Genomic DNA, 22,605 nt, shown 5'->3' on the forward strand with positions numbered 1-22,605 from the left:
GAAACTACTTCGCATTGGAACAAAACACAGGGCAAATCCTCCCTGCTGTTTACAATTTTTACCTTGTGGGGTTTTTTAACTATTTGACCCTCCAAATACTGGAAGGCCAAATCCTCCACTGGATTGAAGCTGGTCTGGGTTTACACCTTCAAAAGAACTGGGCTCAGGAAGAAACAAGATGAGGCAATGACTTTGAAATCATCTGCCTTCTCAATCTTGCAGCTTTCGGCCAGAAGGTAGAATTTATTCTCTGCTTGGCTCTACGCTTGCTTGTTTGTTTGTTTTAGGCAGTCGATTACGAGATGAACAGAGCCTTCATGCTGACAGTGATGGTATCAAACCAAGCTCCCCTGGCCAGCGGCATCCAGATGTCCTTCCAGTCGACAGCAGGAGTCACCATTTCGGTCACAGACGTCAACGAAGCACCGTATTTCCCCACAAACCACAAGTTAATCAGGCTGGAGGAAGGGGTGCCTACGGGGACAGTCCTGACAACGTTCTCCGCGGTGGATCCCGACCGCTTCATGCAGCAGGCAGTAAGGTGGGAGACCAGGCAGGCAAGTGAGCTCCTGTACGGGCGCGGGCTTTCGGCTCCAGTGTGGGGAGCAAAGCAGCCGAAAGCTAATTCACAAACTAACTGTTACGATGCGAGTAAAACGCTTGGCAGGGACTGGCACCCCCAGTCGAGTGCCTGCAGAGCATCCCGCGATGAACTCGCCATCCTCCCCGCTCCAGGTAAGGCAGGCGCTGCACGGCTGGGCGCGGGGGGACAGGCAGAGCAAAGGGCAGTTCACAGCTCCAAACACACGCGGTCGATAGCGAGGGGTCCCCGCGTTGGTTCAAAGACAGAGGTCAGGGCTGCAGGGTACTAAGTGCTTTGTCTCTGCCTTGTCAGGGATGCTTTGGCCTAAGTTGTTCATGCACTTTATAAACACAGAGGTTTAGAAAAAGTCAGCTTTGTTATTTCTGTTTTGCAGGGGGGAAACTGAGGCACAGGAAGGGCTAGATTTCCAAAGGGACTGACTGGGATTTTTAATCATGTCTTGTGTTGTTGCCAGAGGATTTAGGTTCAACCTGGCTTAAAAAGCAGAGCGCGAGAGGAGCTGGCAGCCTGGTCAGAGCAAGGCTCGCTTGGTCACAACAGCTGCTGAACAGGCCTTTAAGATGTGGTACATTTAAACATTGCCCGCGCAGCCAAACGCCCACTCCCATGCCGTTGGCACTGGGTCCTCAGCTGCCTAACGCCGGTGGGCGTGAAGCACCCCAGCAGCCCTGGCCTGCTCTGCCGTCAGCGAGGTTTGTTCCGACCTTCCCTTTCCCTTCAGACCAGCTGCCAAACACAACCTCTCCGTTAGCTGCTTTCCCTACAATTGGATTCAGCTGGCAGAATTTTAGCCTTCTGAAAGTCAGTTTAAGATGGGATTTAGTCCATGCTGCGAGCGGGAGCCTGTCACTTGCTGTGTTTTGTGCCACCTGGGCAGACGGGGGCTGAAGCCCCGGTGCAGGACCCCGACTCACACGCCTTCCCACCGGGAAATACATTGGCAGGGAAGTGTGTGTGAAAATGAGAGTCCTTGTGACACCTTTCGCAAGTATTTCAGCCTCCGTCTGTGCAGATGGGAAATGCGTTTCCTGCCCTTGGATACCTCTACAACCACAGAAGTTTGTTTCTTTTTTACTCCCACTCTGTAAGGAACGCGGTATTTTTGGCAAAACCCGAGTGTCTGACGTGATCACAGCCGAGGCCACTTCAACTTGCATCGGTTGTGACATTTCGTGTCAGGAAGAGTTTGAAATATTTCACCTGGCACAGAGCTGTCTGGTCTGGAAAATGATAGTTTATTCTCTGCCGCAGCTTGTTGTCTTTAGGCAGGTATTGCGACGTTCGAGGAGAGAGACCATCCTAACTAACAAGCCACTTTTTCTTCTATTCGTTTTGAAACATTGGCCTTTGAAGGGTCTTTATTTCCCTGACGTCTGTACCGAGGCTGGTTTTCAGAGGGGAGAACGGCTCATTTCTGGCGGAATGCTCCCTCGAAGCCGGAGGTGGATGACCTGTAACCCAAACGCGCATCCGCCATTTCGGGGAGAGGCACCGGCGCTGCCGAGCCGTTCCTGCCATCGCACTGTGCACGTGCAGGGTCCTGTAAGACTCTCTGTGAATATGAACAGCCGATTCCTTGAGTTGTTTTATTCCCAGGGCTTCCAGGACGCACATTTTGGATATCCACCAGCACTTAATTTCCAAACCCAAGTACAACCTCCCTTTCCCCGTTTCCATCAGGACAGCCCAAGGCCAAGGCTTTGCAGGAGGCAGTGGGGCATTGTTGGGCTCCTGCCGTTGTGAGCCCTGCAAAGGATATTTTGGTTTTGCTTCACAGTTGCCATTGGTGAGTCAGGAAATAAGATACCCAAAAAGCTAAGCCTACAGATCCATGATAAGCACTTCAGGGAGCTGATCCAGCTGCTAGAGCCTTGCTGCAGCTTTCAGGCTCTCTCTAAATAGTCTTTGATGAAATAGGGTTTTTACAAACAGGAGATAAGGAAGCCGGAGCATCTCCAGTAGGCACAGCTTGGCATGGCCAATGTCACACCTCAAGTTATCCTCATTAGCCACAGGCACGTTCACAAAGCCAGCTTTGAAACTGGATCCCTGGTCATTTAGCAGAGAAAGGGCAGGAGACTCACAGCAGTGATATTAAAAAGAAATGAAAACATCCCAAAGAGTCTAGCTCCATGAAATGTAATTTTTTCCTTTGGCAAGGGCTTGTGCAGCTGTGTGTTGCTTTCCTGCTCACATGGATTGACGCAGCTGAAGTTTCACTTTGAGTTTCAGCTTCAAACAGCCCATTTCTGAAAAGGAATATTCACCAGAAGCCAGAAGTTCTCCTGCCTGCGTATCTAACTGCAAAAAAATTATATAAAACTATCAGCAGGTCTGAGTTACCCATGAAATAGGCTCAGCTTTTGTTTGCTTATTTCAGGAATTTATAGTTTGTCCATTTAGTTTTAGTTCCAGTTTAAGTAATAAGGGTCCATCTGAACTCAAACTGTACGGAACTGAGAGGTAGAAATCAAAAGCAACGAGTAAAATAAAACCAGGAAAGCAAGCGAGTTTTCAACAGAACATGATAATCTGAAGAACACGGAAAAAGTTTGCCCAAAACAAACCGTGTTGATAGCTGACTGCGTAGGACGTGAACAGACTGGGGCTGTGAGTTGACTGAGCAGCTGGGACGGGGGTCTGGCGTTGGGTCCTCCCGGCCCAGGGCACGCAGGGGACTGCCAGGGGGACCCCCTTGTCACTGCTCTCTCCGAACGTCCCACATGCGTACCGTCATCTCACCGGCTCTTTCAGGAACATACAAAAACGTTACAGGAGAGCAGACCTGAAAGTGCTTCACCCCTGGGTCCATGCCTTAGTACAGCGGTGAGTTCCCATTACAGAGTCCCCAAGGCAATGGCTGCGGAAGATACAATTCTGATACCAAAGAGTGGCCCGAAAACCACCATTCTTCCAATGTGGTATTTCCAAACTGGGCAGAAAATGGGAATATCCATGGCTTTGGAGAAAGAGCTATTTTAGGAAAGGCAATGTTCAGAGGAGAGAGCAGGAATCCATCCTCTCATTCGGGCATACAAGCGCAGTGGTCATCGCAGACCCCCGTTCTCCTCCGCTGCAGAGACCTCGGGCTGTGTCCACTCCCTCGGGCTGTGTCCACTCCTATACCAGCAGGGAGCTGGTATGTAAGTGGCACTTAGTGGAAAGAAAAACCTTTAAAATGAAAGAAATAGAAAAATTGAATAATTGTAGAGGTCAAAAACCAGATACTCAATTAGCGTTCTGTTTGTCAACAAAACTAGGTATCCAAAAGTCCTTTGAATCATGGGTCAGGAGTCCAGAAAAAACTTATTTCAAGCAATATTAAGGATTTGTCAGTGGAAAGACTGCCATGTATTTATTTCCTTTCTCTGTAGATACTCTAAGCTGTCAGATCCTGCAAACTGGCTGAACATTAATGCCACAAATGGTCAGATCACTACTGCTGCTGTCCTTGATCGAGAGTCAGACTACATTAAGAATAATGTCTACGAGGCCACATTCTTGGCGGCTGACAACGGTGAGCCCAGGCTTCACATTGTTCATGCTTCAATAAGACTCTAATGTGATGCATTAAGAGAAATGATGCCCTGACAGAGTTGTCAGTATAAGTTATCTTTTTCCCAGGTTTTTATGGTCAAAAATGTGAAAGTGGGGCGGGAAATTGCTGGAGTAAATTAAATGTGCACAGTATACGGGGAGTGTTATTAAGGGAAAGGGAGGGCAAATGGAAAATCGATTTGGGGAGTTCAGTGTAGCCGTGTAGCCTGAACTTAAAAAAATACCAAAGGGATGTGCTCTCTGAGGGCTGCCGAGCACACCGGTCCTGGTAATCGTCCCAAAGGCCCTGATCACAGCGTTCAGGAAGCCTTCCAGCAGGAAACCAGAAATAATTGTAGGGGATGGCAGGTGGGTATTAAAAATAAGCCAATCCATTGAACTGCTGTGGATTTCATGAGAGGTGTCCTGTCTGTCTGTCATCGGAGCTGGTCTCTCTCTCTCTCTGCTTCCATTTCTGAAATGCCCAGCCATCATCAGAGCCTCTGGATGCTGGTGTACTTTATTATCAGAGTCGCTGAGGCCAGTACTGATCTTCTGGCAGAGAGGTCCTGTTAAGGCTTGCTCTTCTCTACTCATTACAGATCACACAGTGCTTCTGGCCAAATTAGTACCGTGAACCTCAGCACTGGCCGCACTCGAGGCCAGGCGGTCCATTGCTGCTGCCCTGGATTTCTCTTCCTCATTCCGATTAGGAGTTGTCGATGACTTTTTTGCTAACCATACCTAAATGCGGCCATGCTGGTATTTCTCAGTAGCTTCCCTGGGCAAGGAGAGGGCCTTCCTCCCCCTCTCCCACCCTCCCCGTGCAGGGTGCTGAGCACTCACATCGGGCCAGAGCCATGCTTCATCAACAAAGTTAACTCTAGTCTTGGCTGCGAGCACCTGAGTATATCGCTCGTACTCTGTAGGTGCTTTCAGGACAGCGTTTGTGTTAGCTCTTGGCGTCCCTCAGGCTGCAGGGTGCCACGTCCATTATGAGCAGATGCGGTGGTGCTTGTGGGGCTAATGAAAATTTGCTCCCTCTGGGGTTTCAGGCTTCACTTCAGTCATTGCGTCCTGGGTGCCGGGGCAGGGCAAACTCAGGGAAGAGTTTCAACGCAGAGTAGCAGTACCAAGAAGGAAATTTTGCCCCTTCTTTGTGCCTTCAGTGGTAGGACTGGTGTGGTCCCGCAGCCCCATCCCAAGCTTCCCCTCTGTGAAGACAGCCAGGGCAGCGAAATCCAAAATAGTCTCAAGGGGATGTAGCAGCATTCATCTGCAAGAGACGGAGGGCAAAACAGGTCAAATGAGTTGGCCGAGGCTATTCACAAAAGCAGTGGTAGAGCCTTGAACCCATCAAACTAATCCTCACCATCTGACCTTGCAAATCCCGGGCACTTAGTGCGACGTGATTCGGAGTTACCCCCTTTCCTTGGCGTCGGTGCTGATGCTGCAGTGCATCGGCGCCTCCACATCCATCATTCAGCAGCTCAGAAAGTGAGGACCTAGATAAATCTCTTTATTCTGAAAAATTAATCTATCACTGGTACATTGCAGCCATTAAAATGCACATAAAGCAACACCTTATTTAAAATTCTGTCTAGAGTGCTTAAGATAACAGCTAAAGTTTCATCTAGGCTAATAGACTCTTTCCACTTTTTCTCCCAAGTTCCAGGTTCTCTGGCATCACGTACTCATCAAAGAAAGGCTTTGGGTCAGGCGTTTTGGTGGGGATTTTTGTTTCTTTCTTGAAGAAGCAGCAGCATCTTGTTTCCTTGAAGTTCTTTTTGCTGTTTTCAGTATATGATAAAGAAGAAGTTTAGCCAAATGCTCCTTGGACATGCTCTTTTTCTCTCCCTGCGCTAAGGCAGAGATGCTCGCTTTAAGAAAAGTCTTGGCTGCAATGTAAGGGGGCAGAAAGGGGAATCCTAATTAACAGCGTACTTTTTGCCTGGTTTTCCAGCAGAGGGAGGCTCTTGGATCACACCGTGTCTACACAGGTGTGGAGCCTGGCGGTGTTTGAACCCTTCAGCCAATTTCAACCAATCTCACAGGGAAGCTGAGAACTCAAATATATCATGTTCCAACAGGTTTCATAAAACAGGGAGCTGAGTAGGGGCGAGAGACGCCGTCACTGAAGGCAGCAGGGTCCTGCCCCTTCCTTGATACCGGAGCCCCCCATGGGAACTCACCTTTGGGGCCCAATCCTGTAGGAAACCAGGCTGCATTAGTGACCCTGCACGCAAGTTCTTGCTCTTCTGCAGGCACATGGTGACAAGAAGATGCAGGCACAGTTTATTTCATTTCTGCCGTGATTTGTCAGGGTAGTGGCCCATGTTCCTCAGAAATTTTTGCATGAGCAGGCTGGGAGCGACTCGTGCAGGCAGCTGAACATGAAAGCTGAACTCCTGCTGCTGAACATGAAAGCCAGTTGGCTTGTACCTTGCTCCAGGAGTGCCGACGCTGGCACGATGAAAAAGGCAACGATGGGGAATGCAACGGTTAAATGTAGATGTAGCGGTTGTGTGTTTCTCTTTCTTTTGAAATACTGTCATTAGTATTTCAATCGTAATTTCAGGCAGTGGAGCAACTTCTCCGCTGGAGTCAGTGGTGCTCCGGTCGTCCTCGTCTCTTGAGCATAAAGTCCAAGGATCCTTTGTAGTACATCAATTCCTACTCTATCCTTGGTCTCACCACATACGACAGCTGAAATAATTTGAAATATTCCATGGTTTGTAGGACTTAGACATTTAAAAAATAGTTTACTGTTCATCTCTCCTGAGACTGCCCCAGAACTGCAGTCAGGAGCACAAAGAACCAAAAAAACCAGGAACCGGAGCCCAGCAATACCCAATAGCCCTACAAAACTGCCTTTGTACCCGCGGCAATTGCAGGTTATTTCAGCCACGTGCCGGTTAGTGCCTCTCAGGACTGCTAGTTTGTGTTCGGTCTGTCTTGAGGTTAGAGTGTGGGTCTTACGTTCATCCCAGAAGATATTCTGGGTAATGTGAATACGGTGAAATCATTTTGCTTGGTCCCGAAAGTCAGTTTTCATGTTCAGCCCCAGTATCCTGACGGGCTGTCTGTCTCTCCAGAGACTTTCAAGGCTGATCAAAGACATTGTTTTAGAGGGAGACCTACCCCGTGCTTACTAGATGAAAGGATGAGATCAATGATTGACGAGCTTGTCTAGGAACCACGAAAGAAGGATTTTCAGGGCTCCTTCGGAGTTTTCAAGGCTCCCTTGAAAAATGGAGCAGAAATGAGAAAGGAATGTAGGAAGGAATGTCTGTGGAAGCAGCAGCAATGTTTGAAAGCCTAGTGGGGAAGTGGTTTGTGTAGCTTTGTATCCAGCACTGGGAGGAAGAGCCAGGACCGAAAATACAAACTTAATAATGTATTGCTGAAGTCACGCTGCCTGAGAAGGGAGACGGTGGGCAGGCCACGGGTTAGTAGCATCACCCACCGCGTTTGGTGCTGGGTAGCTCATTCCGTAGGCTTTGAGCAAGGACCTTTCCCACTACAGGCAGGGCTGACTGGAGAGTTGGGCTTTCTTTGAAGCCGTGTAATAGTCTGCAAATTGAAAAGCTGTAGCAAGTGCTACAGTAAATGCTGACCAACGGATAACTCTACTTACTTATTTTTCCCCTCCAAGCCCTCTTCTTCCCCTCGTTAGCTATCTTCCTAATGGGTTTTCCTCTTCAAAACAGCCATTACCAAAATTTGCACTAGCAGCTTGGCATCACCTCCTTGTATTTTTAGAGTTTGACTAAGGACATCGCTGTAGGCTACAAATCTGCAGAATTCAACCTCCGTGTTCTGCAGGAGCAAAAACCAGCAACATTAGGAGGCTTGGGGAAGTTTTAATAACACCTCTTAAAGCAAGGGACCATGGAAGTGCGGTATGTCCCTAATAAGGTCCAAGGAGGGAGGGTGAAAATCCTGGTTTATTAAAATTGGAAGGCAGAGAGGAGGCTGGTCCATGGTGTTCTCATTCCCGCTGCTTCTCGAGTGATGGTCATCCGTCCGTGTTCGGCTCTGCCTCTCCCGTGCAGGTATACCCCCCGCGAGCGGCACTGGCACTCTGCAGATCTACCTAATCGACATCAACGATAACGCTCCTGAGCTCCTGCCAAAGGAGGCACAGATCTGTGAAAAGCCAAACCTGAATGTCATCAACATAACAGCCGCGGATGCTGACATCGATCCAAACGTCGGGCCCTTTGTCTTCGAGCTGCCAAGTGTGCCATCTGCGGTGAGGAAGAACTGGACCATAACACGGCTGAATGGTAAATGGGGCAGGCAATCCTGAGCACATTTGGGCTCTGATTCACTAATGAGGCCACGTGCGGCTTCAAACTTCCAAACTTTCCTACTTTTTTATCTGATTTTTATTTTTTAAAGCACATTATGGCCGACATTATAGACAAGATAGTTAATCAGAAATGATTTGTATCAGACCTGCAGCATAACTCTAAGAGCCTTGGCACTTGGCTTTTTTTAGTGCAGCTCATAATTATGAACAGTTACCAGTAGTGAACAGAGTATAAATCATCCATAATGGCCAAGGGGAAAAAAGCTATTATCAGTCTTCCTTATGTTCCAGTGTAATTGTCATAAGCCACAATCAGGATCAATGTTCATTTCTCTGACCATAATTGCATAAAGGCAGCCTTTTAATTTACCATGGAACCAGGAGGGCTAGGTAAGTGTGAAGATTACCAGTATGTGAAAGATTTTTATATTGCAGCATGCAACCGCAAATGGCCCTAATTGCTCCTCTTATCGGTAGCTTCAGCAGAGGATGGAAAATATCATGGAGCCATGGGCTGCTTTGAGGTTCAAAGCTCATCCCTCTTGCTGAGGTCAGGCACCTTGTGCCGGGCCAGGGGCCATGGCCTGTGCCCTGGCAGCTCAGGGCTCGCTCCCACAGCTCTTGTGTCACAATGGAAGGGAACACAAGGATTACCTGGCTGAGCATGTCGTCGATGGCCGATGAGCTTCCCAAAAATCCCGGGATGGGAGAGTGGGCGAGTGGAGAGCCTGGGCAGGGGCAGCCAGACCCAGGGAGAATCATCCATGCTTCAGTATTTGCATTTCGTGCCATTTTAAACGCGTGCAACTGGATTTGCAAACGGTGTCAAAGTAGGTTAGTGCAGCAGTGAAAAAACACGGTATTTTGCAAAAAACAGGCTGATTGTTGACCAAAGTGTTAGGGCAGACGTGTGAAGCTGTCCTGCCCAGGTGTGGTGTCGGTAGCCCCTTCAGGAGACCGCTCTAGCAGAGGAGCCCCGTCTGTACAAGCGTGGCTGCGAGGTTCTGCCAGTGTCTGTCACCCGTCTGTCTGTCTCGCTCTCCCCAGGCGATTACGCCCAGCTTAGTTTACGAATCATGTACCTGGAAGCGGGTGTGTATGATGTGCCGATCATCGTGACGGACTCAGGAAACCCCCCCTTGTACAACACATCGGTCATCAAAGTGAAGGTGTGCCCGTGCGACGAGAACGGCGACTGCACCACCATCGGGGCGGTGGCTGCCGCGGGGCTGGGCACGGGCGCCATCATCGCCATCCTGATCTGCATCATCATTTTACTGAGTAAGTACCGCAGGGGCTGACCCTGCTGGGAGATGTCATGTTGCCCATCCCGTTCCCTGTTGTCCCGTTCCTATACGTGGTGTTTTTCAAGAGCCACGCAAAGGACAGAGCCGTGAGCTTCGGGCTGCAGGGGGTGGTTCACACAGCTGCATTGGAACCTCCATCACTGAAAGGAGCTGGAGCACTCTCCACACGCATCGGACTTTTCTTTCTAAGGCTTCCAGTAGCTTTACAAACACCATGACACCTGACAACGTCTTGTAGGTAGTGAACACGATACGATTCTCCACGTTTATCAGGAAAAAGTTGAAGGACTTGTCCAAAATCCTGTGACAAACTCCTCCATAGCTCTCAGGTCCCTGGCTGGCTGTGGATATACTGGTTCCCAGTAGCAGAGGCACTGGTTACAAAAGTCTGGCTAGTCCCTGGCAGAGCCAGTGCGTAGCTGTAGTCTTCTGGTTGTTCCCAGCAAAAGAACAGCAGTAGTTATTCCCGTTTCTTGTAAAATGACAACAGATTGGAGAATTGTCGTCTCCTCTGAGAGTGTTTTTAAGAGGACGGATCCCCAGTTTGTCAGGAGCGCTGGGGGCCTGGAGGGGCATCGCAGAGAAGGGCTGGCCATCCCTTGGCTCGAAGCAAAGCCATCCCTTTTGCCCAGCGACGCTGTTAGTCTTGGGCTTTCATAAGCATTACCAATAACCATGTGTGCACACACTTAAAAATAAAAATGATATCATTATAACTTCAAGCAGGAGTTGGCACAGTAGGAATAGATAAAAATGAGCGCCGAAATGAACAATGAGGTAAATATTCATCAAGAAACGCAGGATGAAACCATGGGGCTCCCATTAAAGCTAATGGGAGTTATGGTGCTAAATCACATTTAATATTTACCCCCAATGTGTTTAAACAGAGAGCAGACAGAGCGACGTATGCTACAAATGTCACCTAATGTGGATACGATATGGTACATTAAGAGAATGGGTCATCTCTGGGCAAACATCCATCCTCCTGGGCCAGCGATGGGAACATATTGTTGTATAATTGATTTACCGGATCAGTCTGGGGAGCGAGCAAGAGACCAGGGTGTTTGTGGCCCCGCAGTCCCCGCTCCTCTTCCAGCCCCCCTGAGCCGGCGGGAGCATCCCCATCCCCGCCGCCCTGCCCGCTGCCTGCCCTGCGCTGGCTGCGGGGTCCCGTAGCAAGGTGCTTTCTGCTGCTCCCCCCGGCTGGGACACCGGTTGGGAAGCGGCGCAGTTGCGCGCCCAGCGGACGCCGCGGTGTCCGTCAGTGCCGCGCGGTCGCTGCCCTGGGGCGGGCAGGCCAACGGCGGGCAAAAAGCTGGCACTGGAAGCCACAGAGGGGATAAAACACGGGTCTCCTTTTTGCTGCTCTGCTATAAATCCAGTGCTAAAATATGATTTAAACAGTTGAAAATCCTATTGACTGAAATTAACTTCAGCTGAAGGACATTTGATTTAAGAGATTCCTCCTTTCATTTTCAGATACATTATCCCATTTTAAATTATGGTTTTTATTACAAAAGCTTATTTTTACATTCATTGTAATTCTAATTGACTTTTTTTTTTATCTTCAAGAGCTGCAAAGCACTGTAGCAGTGATGAAAAATGTAATTTGCGATGAGCGGTTTCCCAGTTACATCCTTCCAGTGTTTTGCCTCCTTTCTATCTGTTTTATATCGTGACCTCTGAACAATAGCCCAGAAGAAGGCAGATGCAGGGGGTTTTGTGCTGTTTGTCCATTTTAAAGTCAGCAGGTCAAAGTTTGATGGCTTGAAAAGGAAGAGGCAGCAAGGGGACAGATCTGAGGTGGCTCAGGTGAAGGAAGTTTCTGGCTTTACCTTCACTCAAAGGTTTTTTCTTCTTCCCGAAACCTGATGTATCGGCTGCGCGAATAACACATTTAGAAGAGCAGTGCAATAAAAAATTGTGAAGGGTGAAGACAATAGATTTCAAGGAAAACTACATGCAGAGGGAAAATGGGTCTAACAGCAGTAATAGCACTTCCCATTCTGCAGAGTGAATAAAAGGAAGGAGAGTGCACTACATCCGCTATTGACACTTTGAAGGTCTCTTTTTTTTTCCAAGGTAGCTGTAAAGGCATTAATGGCACAGTTTTTTCCACAAGTGCATGAAAAAGCAGCATTTAAAAAAAAAAAAAAAAAAGAAGGAAGGAAAGAAAGAAAAAGATAAACCCTGGTAACCATTATAATATTGTCTTTGTGGACTAGGCAGGTATCTTGTTGTGAGAGACTTGAAAAGGAACGAGAAAAGGACTTCAATAGTCTGCTAAATAGCTGAGGTTTTATATTGCAGATAAGAGTTACATTTTCTTTCCTTTTTTCTCTCTTGAATAGATCTAGGATAAGCATTAAAGAAATGCTGAACTATTTGAAAACAATTCTGTTCGCTGGCAGGCAGGGATGGCAGCCAATTGGCACACAATGGCAGTAATTAGCTGTCCCGTCCTCCTCGCCTCACTTCACCAAACTCCTGTTGGGTATAAACACTTGGGTGCTGGGAGGAAAAACTCAGATCCTCCAGACCCCCTCCCCAGGCAGTGGGGCTGCAGCCCAGCCGCTCACCCGTGTCCCCAGCGCACATCTCTGCTCCATCCTTGCCCGCGGGGAAGCAACGCCACGGCTCTGCGAAGGGAGAGAAAACCTGGTTGCTTGTTCTCCTTATGCAGCTTAAAAACGCAAAGAGAGGTTGGGATCCTACATCCTGCCTTGTTTTGGCACGGTCAAGGCTTGACCTGAGTGATATGAACCTGAGCCACACGTTGCCACCTCCACTGTCCATCCGTCTCTCCCGTCTCCTGCAGATTGCCACCGTCACAGCTGTGTGCATGGCTCGCGTGGGGAACGGAGGGAGAGGAGACACGGGGAGGTGTGACTGCATCAGCTGCCCAGGCTTGATTTCATTTGTGATGGCATTATTTGCAGCTACTGAATATGAGAGTGAAAACTAACGCATTAACAGGTTCTTGAAGAAGACAAGATCTGGTTGCCTTATGTTAGTGGAGACTTAATCTCCCAGAGCGACTTCCCTGCAGGGAGTCACAGGGAGCACGGCCTCTGGGACGTGGATGGCCCTGTAAAGAAGGAGGTTGGGGAGCAGGGAGCCAGCGTTCCTGTTGGGTAAAGTTGTTTAAGGGGGGGAAAATTCTCATGATTCGGTTCATCTCTCTCTGTTACCGAACTGAGATTAGCCAGGGCCTGGCACGGAGCTGCCGATGCCTGAGGAGCTGGCTGAGTGCTGCCGGATTTGCTCTCCCTCGTTCTGCAAAGCGAGCCCTGCTCTCTGAAAGGATTTCGCATGATCTTAGATCTGCTTTGCAATTCCACGGCCAAATGCATACGCTGATGTCCTGGCTAATGCGATCCTGGAAGTCCAGAAAGCCTGCCTCACTCACCTAAAAAGAGTATAAGTGAGCCCAAATCGGATTACACAAACCAGTATTACCCACCCTGCCAAACCAGTCTTGCGTGACGTAGTGCAGATGACAGCACAGCGACAGCGATGGCCAGGGCTCCCCAACCGCCATCGCCCTGTCCCGCTGGTGGAACACAATTTGCTTCTCAGCACCTCGGCAGCTCTCTTTCCTCCGCCTTTATTTTGTGCCCTTGCATAAAATAAAGGTGGAAATCTAAATCCTGAAAATTCAGGATTTAGATCAAATATTTTCAGAAAGCATCAGTTTTCACACTTTCTGTTTGCTTTTCCTTTGATTGTGTGTTTGGCTTCTGATAAACATCAGCTCAATCAGCATTCGTGATGGATCTTAAAGAAACGTTTGTAGTGGAGGCCTGTCGCAGTATTTACAGCTCTCACTGATCTCTCCCTTATAAATTAGAACATGCAATAGGATTAAATTTGATTCCTCTTGCTAGCAGCCAGTGAGGTTCTCCACAGCAGGAGAGGGCAGGTGAAGTGGTAGGACACGCCACCATGCTTCGACACACGCAGCTTGGCCTCGCGCCACGTGAGGTCCCGGCTGACCCCGCTGCTTCTCCGTTACAGCCATGGTTCTGCTCTTCGTGGTGTGGATGAAACGCCGGGAGAAGGAGCGCCATACCAAGCAGCTCCTCATCGACCCCGAGGACGACGTCAGGGACAATATCCTGAAGTACGACGAAGAGGGAGGCGGAGAGGAAGACCAGGTGAGAAGAGCCTGCAGGTCATGGCTGAGGAGCAGCTGTGCAATCTATATTCTCAAAAAGGCAGAAACCACATTATTTTCACTAAAGTACTTGCAAAGAAAGGGTTGTGTTTGCCCTTGTTTGTGCCCAGGCAGCGTTATTGGCTTCCCTGGTGTGGCGTGGCCATCGGTGAGAGCCAGCCTAGGTCCAGCCTGTCACTGGGACGCTCTCCTGTGCTGGGAGGTCGGTGCTACGTGGATTTTGCTATCGTAGGCCCGCTTCCTGGGGAGAGACTGTAAATCAATCCATCGACACTCCTCTTCAAACAATATTTCTGGTATTTCAGCCATTAAAATTGCGTGTTTCCCCATTCCCCATCAGAGACGTTAGTAAACCCAGGTGGCGGCCACCGCCCTCCCCAGAGCCGTGGCTGCAGGCGCTGGCCCTGGCTTGCTTCAGCCGAGAGCTTCTGTGGGCTTTCCCAGGATTTACTTAATCCTCTCTAATGTGCCTTTTAATTTCTTTTAATTTCTGGACGTAGTTTGTGAGAAACGTCTAAATAGATTCGGGGATTTTCTTTTTCCCCGCGAAGCGCAGGGTGGCACGGCTTTGCGTGGTGACAGAGCCCTAAGCCACGCTCTGCCTGAACGCGTCAGCTTTTCTGCACTGGCTGCTGCTTACGGACACCGGCACTGATGCTGCACGAGAGCTTGCTGGCCTGCACTCCTGGGACATGCCATCCTTCTGCTACGGATGTATTTCCTCAGCTAAAATAGCAGAGTTTTGTCTCTTGTGTTTAAGTCGCTGGTTTTTTATTCCCACCTCACACAAGTAAAGAGCCCACGACACTCTCAGATATGATGTTCATGCAAATTACGTGACCCTGCTTCGTTATAACGGCTTTATTCTTGCTGTCTTAAATGGGCTGCGTGGGTGATGGGTCTGTGCGGGGGCTGCCGTGGGCATGGGGGGGTCAGGGGGTGCCAGGGCCAGTGGTTGGGAGCAGGCGGCCCCACCGCTGCACGTCCTGCCGTGGGGGTCCCAGCGGCACCCGATGGCAAGCGGGTGACTGGCGAGAGCCACCGTGGGGAGCCCAGGCAGGGACTTCGCCCAAAACTTGAGATGTTCATATTCAACGGAAAAATCCTTGCAATTAGCATTCCTTTTTTCTTGTCGCTGACAAGTTATTTATAAATATTGCTCCTGGAGATTCAATCGTCCCCATCTGAGCACAAGAATAGTTTTACCGGTAGAACAAAGTACTGTTATAAGCATTCAAAGTAGCTGAAGTATCTGCTTTCAGGCAACTACACTGTAGGCTTAAATATTTTAGAAAGGATTCGTTAAAAATAACAGCAAAGGAAGAGGAGCAAAACACCATTACCTACATGAATACATTTTTAATGAAATATTACCTGGTTCTCATTCCGTGATAGAAACCTATTCTGTTGGGATTTTTCACAAGCAGAAAGAACATAATTACTTTGAAAGGCCTACATGCATAAATGCAATACACATTTTAATGTTTTTACTTCTGTACAAATGTAATTGCAATAATATGCCTACCAACACTGTGTCTTTACATTATATTATGTATTTCATCAAAAAATGATGCACGTATCTGTGCACATGCAAACCGAAGCCAATTTTTTATCCCAAAGATTTAGACACCATGTAAAATATTCGTAGAGCATTTAAATATTTGATTTACCTTCCGTTTTAAGATACAGTCTTAGGAGGTCAATTGTACGAGCTATTCAGAGGTCGGGTTCCTCTGTAATTTAGATAGTCAGAGGAGCTACGTAGCCAGGGATAAGATTTGCCATCGAACTTCAGCTGAAATAGGATTAGACCCTTCGACTTGTTTGTACGTTGGGCGAGTAGATGATCTGAAGGAAAAGCTCTTGGTTTCACGCTGTGCCTTTCCATTTGTCACAGGATTACGATTTAAGCCAGCTCCAGCAGCCGGAGACCATGGAGCACGTGCTGAACAAGACACCTGGAGTCCGACGGGTGGATGAGAGACCTATTGGTGCTGAACCGCAGTATCCTATAAGACCAGTAATCCCACATCCAGGGGATATTGGTGACTTTATTAATGAGGTATGTGCTGCAGGGTGTGCCGTGTCACATCTTGAGAGCTTGAGCAGCCAGCTCACATCGGCTGTGCGGCGTTGCGCTGGCTGCGTGGACCAAGCGATGCTGTTACTCACCCGAGGAGTCCGATGGGCGCCAGGGGAACGATGGGCAGGAGCAAAGGACGCCGGACTTGGCCTCATAAAGGCACCGAGCCTGTAAAAAGCCAAGGTGCAAACAAAAAGCACAAGCTCTCTGTGGGTATCACAAACACTGTGCTTTTCGGTATTCGGGCAGTATAACCTGATCCCACTTTTCCTTGGATTACTATGAATATTGCAGTTGCTGTCAGTAAAATCGTTGGCTGGACGTGGGCAAAGGCGTGTCGTCCTGGTGGCCAGGCGGTGGCCAGGCACCTGCCTTGGTTGCCTAAAGCCGAAGGAGCCATTTGTGGCTCCTGGACTTGGAATTATTTCACCAATCTCTGTCTGCCCCTCGCAAGCTCCTTTTGGTCTGAAACCTCAAAAGAGTTTGCAGAACAGAGAGGTTCATCTCGGATCAGAGAGGCTCTCTTTATTTTATGTTAGACTACCGCTCCTTTAGCTGCTTGTACAAATATCTGCCCATTTAGTATTTCTTACCTCATTTTTGGTTTTGAGTGAGCGAGTGGTTACAAACCAATCAATGCGTTATTTCCTCCAAGACAAAACGCGCCATCCGTTTCCTAAGTCAGAAAAATAAATGTTGTAGCGATTTAATTCTGTTATTACATCCATTTCCTGCTGTGCTTTTTTCTCATTTTCACCACTAAAATTCCTCCCTCCTTTGTTCCTGCCCATCCTTCCCGCACACCGTTACACACACCCCCGCGCACGAAGCCCCGCTCTCGCCCTGCTCCGGCTGCCGTTCGCTGCCGTAAAACCCGCCCCATCTCCCCACCCCGGGACTGGGCTTTCTGAAGGTGCGAATGCAGAACGTTTTGTTTTATTGCAGGTCCGTTCCACGAGGCTTTTCCTGACACCGGGCTGCAGCAAAGCAATTCTTTTTCTCCGTATCCCGAGGCCGTTTCCGTGGCTGCCTGCCCTGCTGCCCACGAGGCGGGAGGGCAGAGATTCCCAGCCCTCTGCCGGGCTTTCACACCCCGAGTCTCTCCTATTTGCAGAATTTGGCCGGGAGTGATTTTTTTTTTCCCCCCTAAAGGAAACAAAATCATCAAAATTAAAATTATTTGTAGGAGAGGAAGGGTGCTGTTTGTTCTTTAATTGGCCAAGCTGGAAATCTTAAGAGGCAACCCCAGAAAGGAGAGGCTGTCCGGAACTGGAAGCTTTCCAGATCCAGCGCTGGATCCTTGGAAGCAGCTCCCTTCCCGCTCCATCCGGCTGTTTCGGAGGTGCTGGCAGTTGGTGGATTTTCTGCTGGGGGCAGCCGGGAGGGGCGCCGGGACCCTCATTTTGTCCCCATCCCCTCTTCGCTCCGCTGCAGGGATCCCCAGCGGAGGGGGGACCCGTACCCAGCGCCCTTCCCCAGCACCACCACAAACCCCACGGGGGGCATTAACGCCGTGTGTTTGCCCCCCCCAGGGCCTGCGTGCGGCGGACAACGACCCCACGGCCCCCCCCTACGATTCCCTGCTGGTGTTCGACTACGAGGGCAGCGGCTCCACCGCCGGCTCCGTCAGCTCCCTCAACTCCTCCAGCTCCGGGGACCAGGACTACGACTACCTGAACGACTGGGGGCCCAGGTTCAAGAAACTGGCGGACATGTACGGGGGAGGCGAGGAAGATTAAACTGACCTCACGTTATTTAAATAAATTTAAAAAAAAAAAGAAGAAGAAGAAGAAAAAAAACAATTTAGAAAAAAATAAACAAACCCACAGACGACAACATTAACAAAAAGAGCCGATGCAGAAGCAAGAACTGTACAGATGTGGCAGCTTTTTTAATTAATATCCCCTGCTGACTGTATTGTTATTTTTAGTGGTGATATAGAAGGTTTCTTTTTCTTTTACCTTTTTTTCTTTTCCGATTTTTTTTTTTTTAGAATATTGAGCTGTCTCGCATGAACACTTGTCTCTGCTGCAGGTTGGGTTTTTTTTATTGTTTTGTTTGGTTTTTTTAATGTCAGCTGGGATATTGCTCGTTTATCTGCTTTATGACTAAAGAGAGTGAAAGGCACTCTGTCTTAACTTGAATTTCTTAGAACAGAAGCACTGTTTTTAAAATATATATATATATATATTTGAAAGTGCCTTTTGGTGCATGTATCAGATTCCCTTCAATCTCAGGAGTGATGAAAACAAACATACAACCATCCTGGGCAGCACTCCCTGTGACCCTAAGCCAGTTCTAGCTGGGAAGGAGTTAACAAAATGGAACTGTGGAGATTGTTTCTTTTTTGCCTTTTTTTTTTTTTTTTTTTTTTTTTTAAAGGGGGTGACTCATTCTGGGGTGGAAGAGGAGTTGTGGGGGGGGGTTTGAGTGGAAATCTTAACAGCCATCTTTAAGCCTCAGCAGGTGGTGAACTAGTCATCATGTTGTATATAATTCAGTGTTATCAGATGCAAAATACGGACCGGGGGTGGGGGGGGGCTGTGCTGTCCCCCGGTCACACTCAATGTAGCTGCATAGAACTATAGCATTGATAAAGCCTTTGGTTATTGCCACAGAAAGCTCCGCCAGCCCTTGCCTAAACCCTACAAAGTAAATCGTGAAATGACCAAAGGCCCATTTGTTTGTTTTTATGCTCTCGGCGTGTTTCGGCTCCCCCGCCCCCGGCGAGTGATGGAAACGCCAGCTGGGGTAGGTGGCGGTGTCCCCCGGCCCGGGACGGGCTCCTCCTCGCCCACGGCGGGGTTGTGCGGCGCGGGCCGGGGGCGCGGGGGGCAGGGAGAGCTGATCAGCACTTTTCCCATCCGTAAGTATGGAGTCAGTCTAGTACAATATTAATGCCTTGGAGCGTTAGTAGCCAAAGCTCAGCGCCATCGTGTAACTCAGCTAACGTGTGTCCTTTCTATTCGATGGGTAGGCGCCGCTGTCTGTAGTAAATGTGGTTTTCTTGGAGAAGGAGCGCGACGAGGGCCTGTTAAGTATCTTGTGGTCAATATGCTCAAGCGTTGCCAAGTAAGCAAGAGGTTTTGCAGCATCCAGGCGTAATTCAACATCAGTATTATCAATGGTAGCATACTACCTAGTTTATACGTAGGGTCAGTTTAACCAATAACAAATAGGTATTAGCTTTTTTTATTACATTTTTCCTTTACTGATTTGGACTAGTGGGTTTATGTCTAATGTTTGTAAAATGATTTAGACTGCATGGATGTGTAATATAAACCACATTTAATGGATTATGAGCCACTTAATTAATGTGCTATGAAATCTTGGATTACCTGTGTTTTATATTCTGCAGACGATTTTGCAGTGGGTTCGCTAAAACTTGTAAAAGTGCTTAGATATATTTTCCTTTAAATCCAAGAATGTGCACAGTATTGGAAGGTGATTATCCAGGGGATAATCTCGCTTTTTTTTTGATATCTCGATTAATTCTCAAGCTGAATGCTAAGAGTTGGGGGGGGCGGGGGGAGCGAGCGCGTGCACGCGAGAGCGGCAGAGTGCGAGGACGAGAGCTTGCGGTGACGAGTGGACGCCGGTTCCGAGGGTACAGGGGCTGCAAGATCGTCTACTATAGATTTTTGAAATGCTCCTAGTGCATTTTATATTTCATTGTATCATATTTTCTATAAAATGCAATTTCTGTAAATTAACGAGCATTTGAAATGTGTCTTGTATGAAGTGCAATGTGGTAAAAGTCTGCCCGAGGGGACTCCGGCGTTACCGGCATGTTATTGACTCCCGAGGATGCTTTTTGTCTTTCCTTTTTGTCGCGCTCGGTCGGTGGACGGGTCGGTTTGTCCTTTTGTGGCTCGGGGAGCGAGGGCGCTCACCCCGGTCCCCCGGGGAGCGCGGGCAGCGATGGCGCGCACCCGCAGCGGGACGGTGGCGGCCAGGCGAGGAGGGGGCTCCCCGGGGGCGGGCTAGCAGTGCGGTGCCTGGCGAACTGCCGGCACCCGATGCCTTTCCCAGCTCCTGGTCCATAGTTAGGAACTCAGTTGGTTCCCGTCACCACTATGGAAGTCATAGTTTGCATCTGCCACGCGCTGCCCACCTCCTCCGGCCGCCTCCAGCCCACCTGGCCGTCCCTCCCTGGCCGCATGGCCCACAGCCCCGGCTCCCTGCCCGCGGCCACGCTCCGCTCTCCCCCTTTTCTCTTGGAAAAGCCACGGGCCGGAGGATTTCACCACCTGGGCTTTGCACCTCTGCAGACACTGCCCGGCCACAGCACAAGTAGTGAATAATAAAAAACGCGCTCAGTGTGTCTCGCTGGTGACCTCCGTCAGTGGTTTGTGTCCGTCACCGTACCCTCGTCACCGACCCAGCAGGAGGCCACGGCTCGAGGCCTGGGGCCATGCCCGCAGCTCCCAGCTCCCCGCCGCCGCCGCTCGGCTCCTGGGGTGCCCGCGCGGAGCCTGCGCCACCGGCTGTGCCCCCGCCGCCACCCCCCACCGCTCCCCCGAGCAGGAGCTGCCTCCGGGCTCCAGATGCTCCGTCTCTGCGGCGGCTTTGGCGGGGGGAAGGATTTCAGGTGGGAATGGGGACGGCCACGGCGCGGGATGGCTGGTCAGGGGACGGCTGCCGTCCATGGCCCCGCTGCACCGGGGACGCGCGAAAGGAGCCGTGAAGGGGCTGTCAGGCTGCAGCTCCTCCAAACATTTCAGGTTTTTAAGAACATTTATGCAACCTAAGTCAAACAAAACTGTTTGAGTGATTAAAAGTAAACCAACCAGTTTCCATCGGAGACTTTTTTGAAATCGGCGGAAACTTTTTCGAAATTGGCAGATACTTTTTCTGCAGCGTTTGCAATCCAGCCATTCCAACCCCACAAGCCTGTAAATCAAACCAACTATTTTAATGTCTTTTGACCTAGTTATGTTCAGTCTCCCTGTGCAGGACCTTCTCCTCTGCCTCTTCTCTTCCTCCTCCTCCCCCCTGCACCCTCCACCACCCAGCTTTACAGCTTTTTCAGTAGCAGCAGCAATGGGCCCCTTCCCTCGCGGTGGGACAGACGGAAGGTGAGCGAGGAGCACATCCAGCAAGGAAAACAGGTCACTTTGCAACCCTTTTTGCGTGTCAATATTCCTTGTGGTTTGTAACCCGGCTGAGAAAACTTGGCTTGATCTGAGAGGGACCGTTGAAGAGCCATCGGTGTGTCCCCTGCTCTGACCGTCGCGGAGGTGACGCGGCGTTGCCATCCACAGCTGGAGGTGACAGTGGCTGACACGGAGCCGGGGCAGGGAAACGGCAGCTTTGGCTGAACGTAGAGTCACTGGTTTTTCTTACAGGCCACCGAAGTGGTTAATGCCTTGAGACCAGAAAGCTCGGTCTCTGACTGATCTAATCTAAAGCAGTGGTGCTAATTAAAGAAGTGGTGGCCACACATTCAAGTCCCCACTTTTTGCAAACCTTGGGGCAGGAGCTGCTTTCAGGCAGGTGGAGGGAACCCTGTCCCCAAAACACCACCGTTGCCCCGCACCCCGTCGCGCTGTCAGGGGACCCCACCGCAGCTCACCACGCTGTCTAGGGGATGGGGACAGTTGAGCCCCCAGGGTGTGGGGCACGCCAGACACCTGTGGCTCCCCACCTCCTGGGCGTGAGGATTGCACGTCCCCGAGCCAGGGACCGTGCAGTCCGATAGCACAGCTGTCCCCACGGCCGCCGGCGTCAGAGCCCCACCGCCCGGCTGCGGCCCCCTCGGTCCGTGTCCTGTGTGGCCTGAGCCAGGGAGAGGCATCGGTCACAGAAATGCTTTGCAAGGACACGAGGAGGTTCAGCAGGTAATTAATGACAGTCAGTAGGCACGTCTGTCCTAGTGGTCACGTGCTAGTCATAGTTCTGCTTCTGCATTTTCTTTTCCATTTTCTTTTTTTTTTTTTTCCATTTTTGTTGGACCAGGCGATGCCGGTGGTGGTCGTAAGGCGACGTGGGGAGTTTAGGGAGGTGGGGTGTTTAGGGAGGGATAGTCGGGCCGGAATCCAGCCTGCAGCAGTAAGCGGGACTTGGGAGGTGGCCGTATGGCCTGCAACTGCTCGGCAGCGGGGAGGCGTTGGGGCTTTGGAGGACGGTGACGGTCAGTGCAGGGTCTGTACAACACAATATGCCAAGATTGCAACTTTGTTTAGTCTCAAAAAAAAAAAAAAAAAGGTAAAATACGGGACTTTTATTTGTGATGTCTTTTGGAGCTCTTCATTGTAAATGTGAAAAAAAAAAAATACTGTTGGGGGTGGGGGGGAATGCCGTATAGCGATGAATGCGTATGTTTAAAGCAGCAGCTCGCCAACGTAGGTGTCTCCCACGCAAAGTTGACTCAGTTTCATGGGGAAAATAAAAGTTCTCTGCGGCACACAGCAACCCCATGCACAATTGCTCACACAATGTGTACATAATGTAGTTAGTGCTTGAAGCTACAAATCAAATAGGGGAAAAAACAACAACGATATATAGATGTATAATTGGAGCACTTTCTCTTTCTTTTTTTTTTTTTTAATTTTAATAATGATTTTGCATGTTTCCTTTTCC

The 22,605-nt window shown here is 49.6% G+C and overlaps 1 protein-coding gene across 1 annotated transcript in view; it reads left to right on the forward strand.

The window, feature by feature from the left end:
* Nucleotides 1-18,369, forward strand: part of CDH4 (cadherin 4) — a 452,914-nt gene extending 434,545 nt beyond the window's left edge. The window contains exons 10-16 of the mRNA XM_063350195.1: nt 288-541; nt 3,979-4,121; nt 8,197-8,430; nt 9,504-9,737; nt 13,781-13,920; nt 15,838-16,002; nt 17,556-18,369. Of these exons, the coding sequence (XP_063206265.1) occupies nt 288-541; nt 3,979-4,121; nt 8,197-8,430; nt 9,504-9,737; nt 13,781-13,920; nt 15,838-16,002; nt 17,556-17,762 (1,377 nt within the window). The 3' untranslated portion in view covers nt 17,763-18,369. The remainder of the gene's footprint in view (nt 1-287; nt 542-3,978; nt 4,122-8,196; nt 8,431-9,503; nt 9,738-13,780; nt 13,921-15,837; nt 16,003-17,555) is intronic.
* Nucleotides 18,370-22,605: the final 4,236 nt, after the last annotated feature.

The sequence above is a fragment of the Chroicocephalus ridibundus genome, chromosome 12, assembly GCF_963924245.1.
Source record: "Chroicocephalus ridibundus chromosome 12, bChrRid1.1, whole genome shotgun sequence".
Classification (NCBI taxonomy): Eukaryota; Metazoa; Chordata; class Aves; order Charadriiformes; family Laridae; genus Chroicocephalus; species Chroicocephalus ridibundus.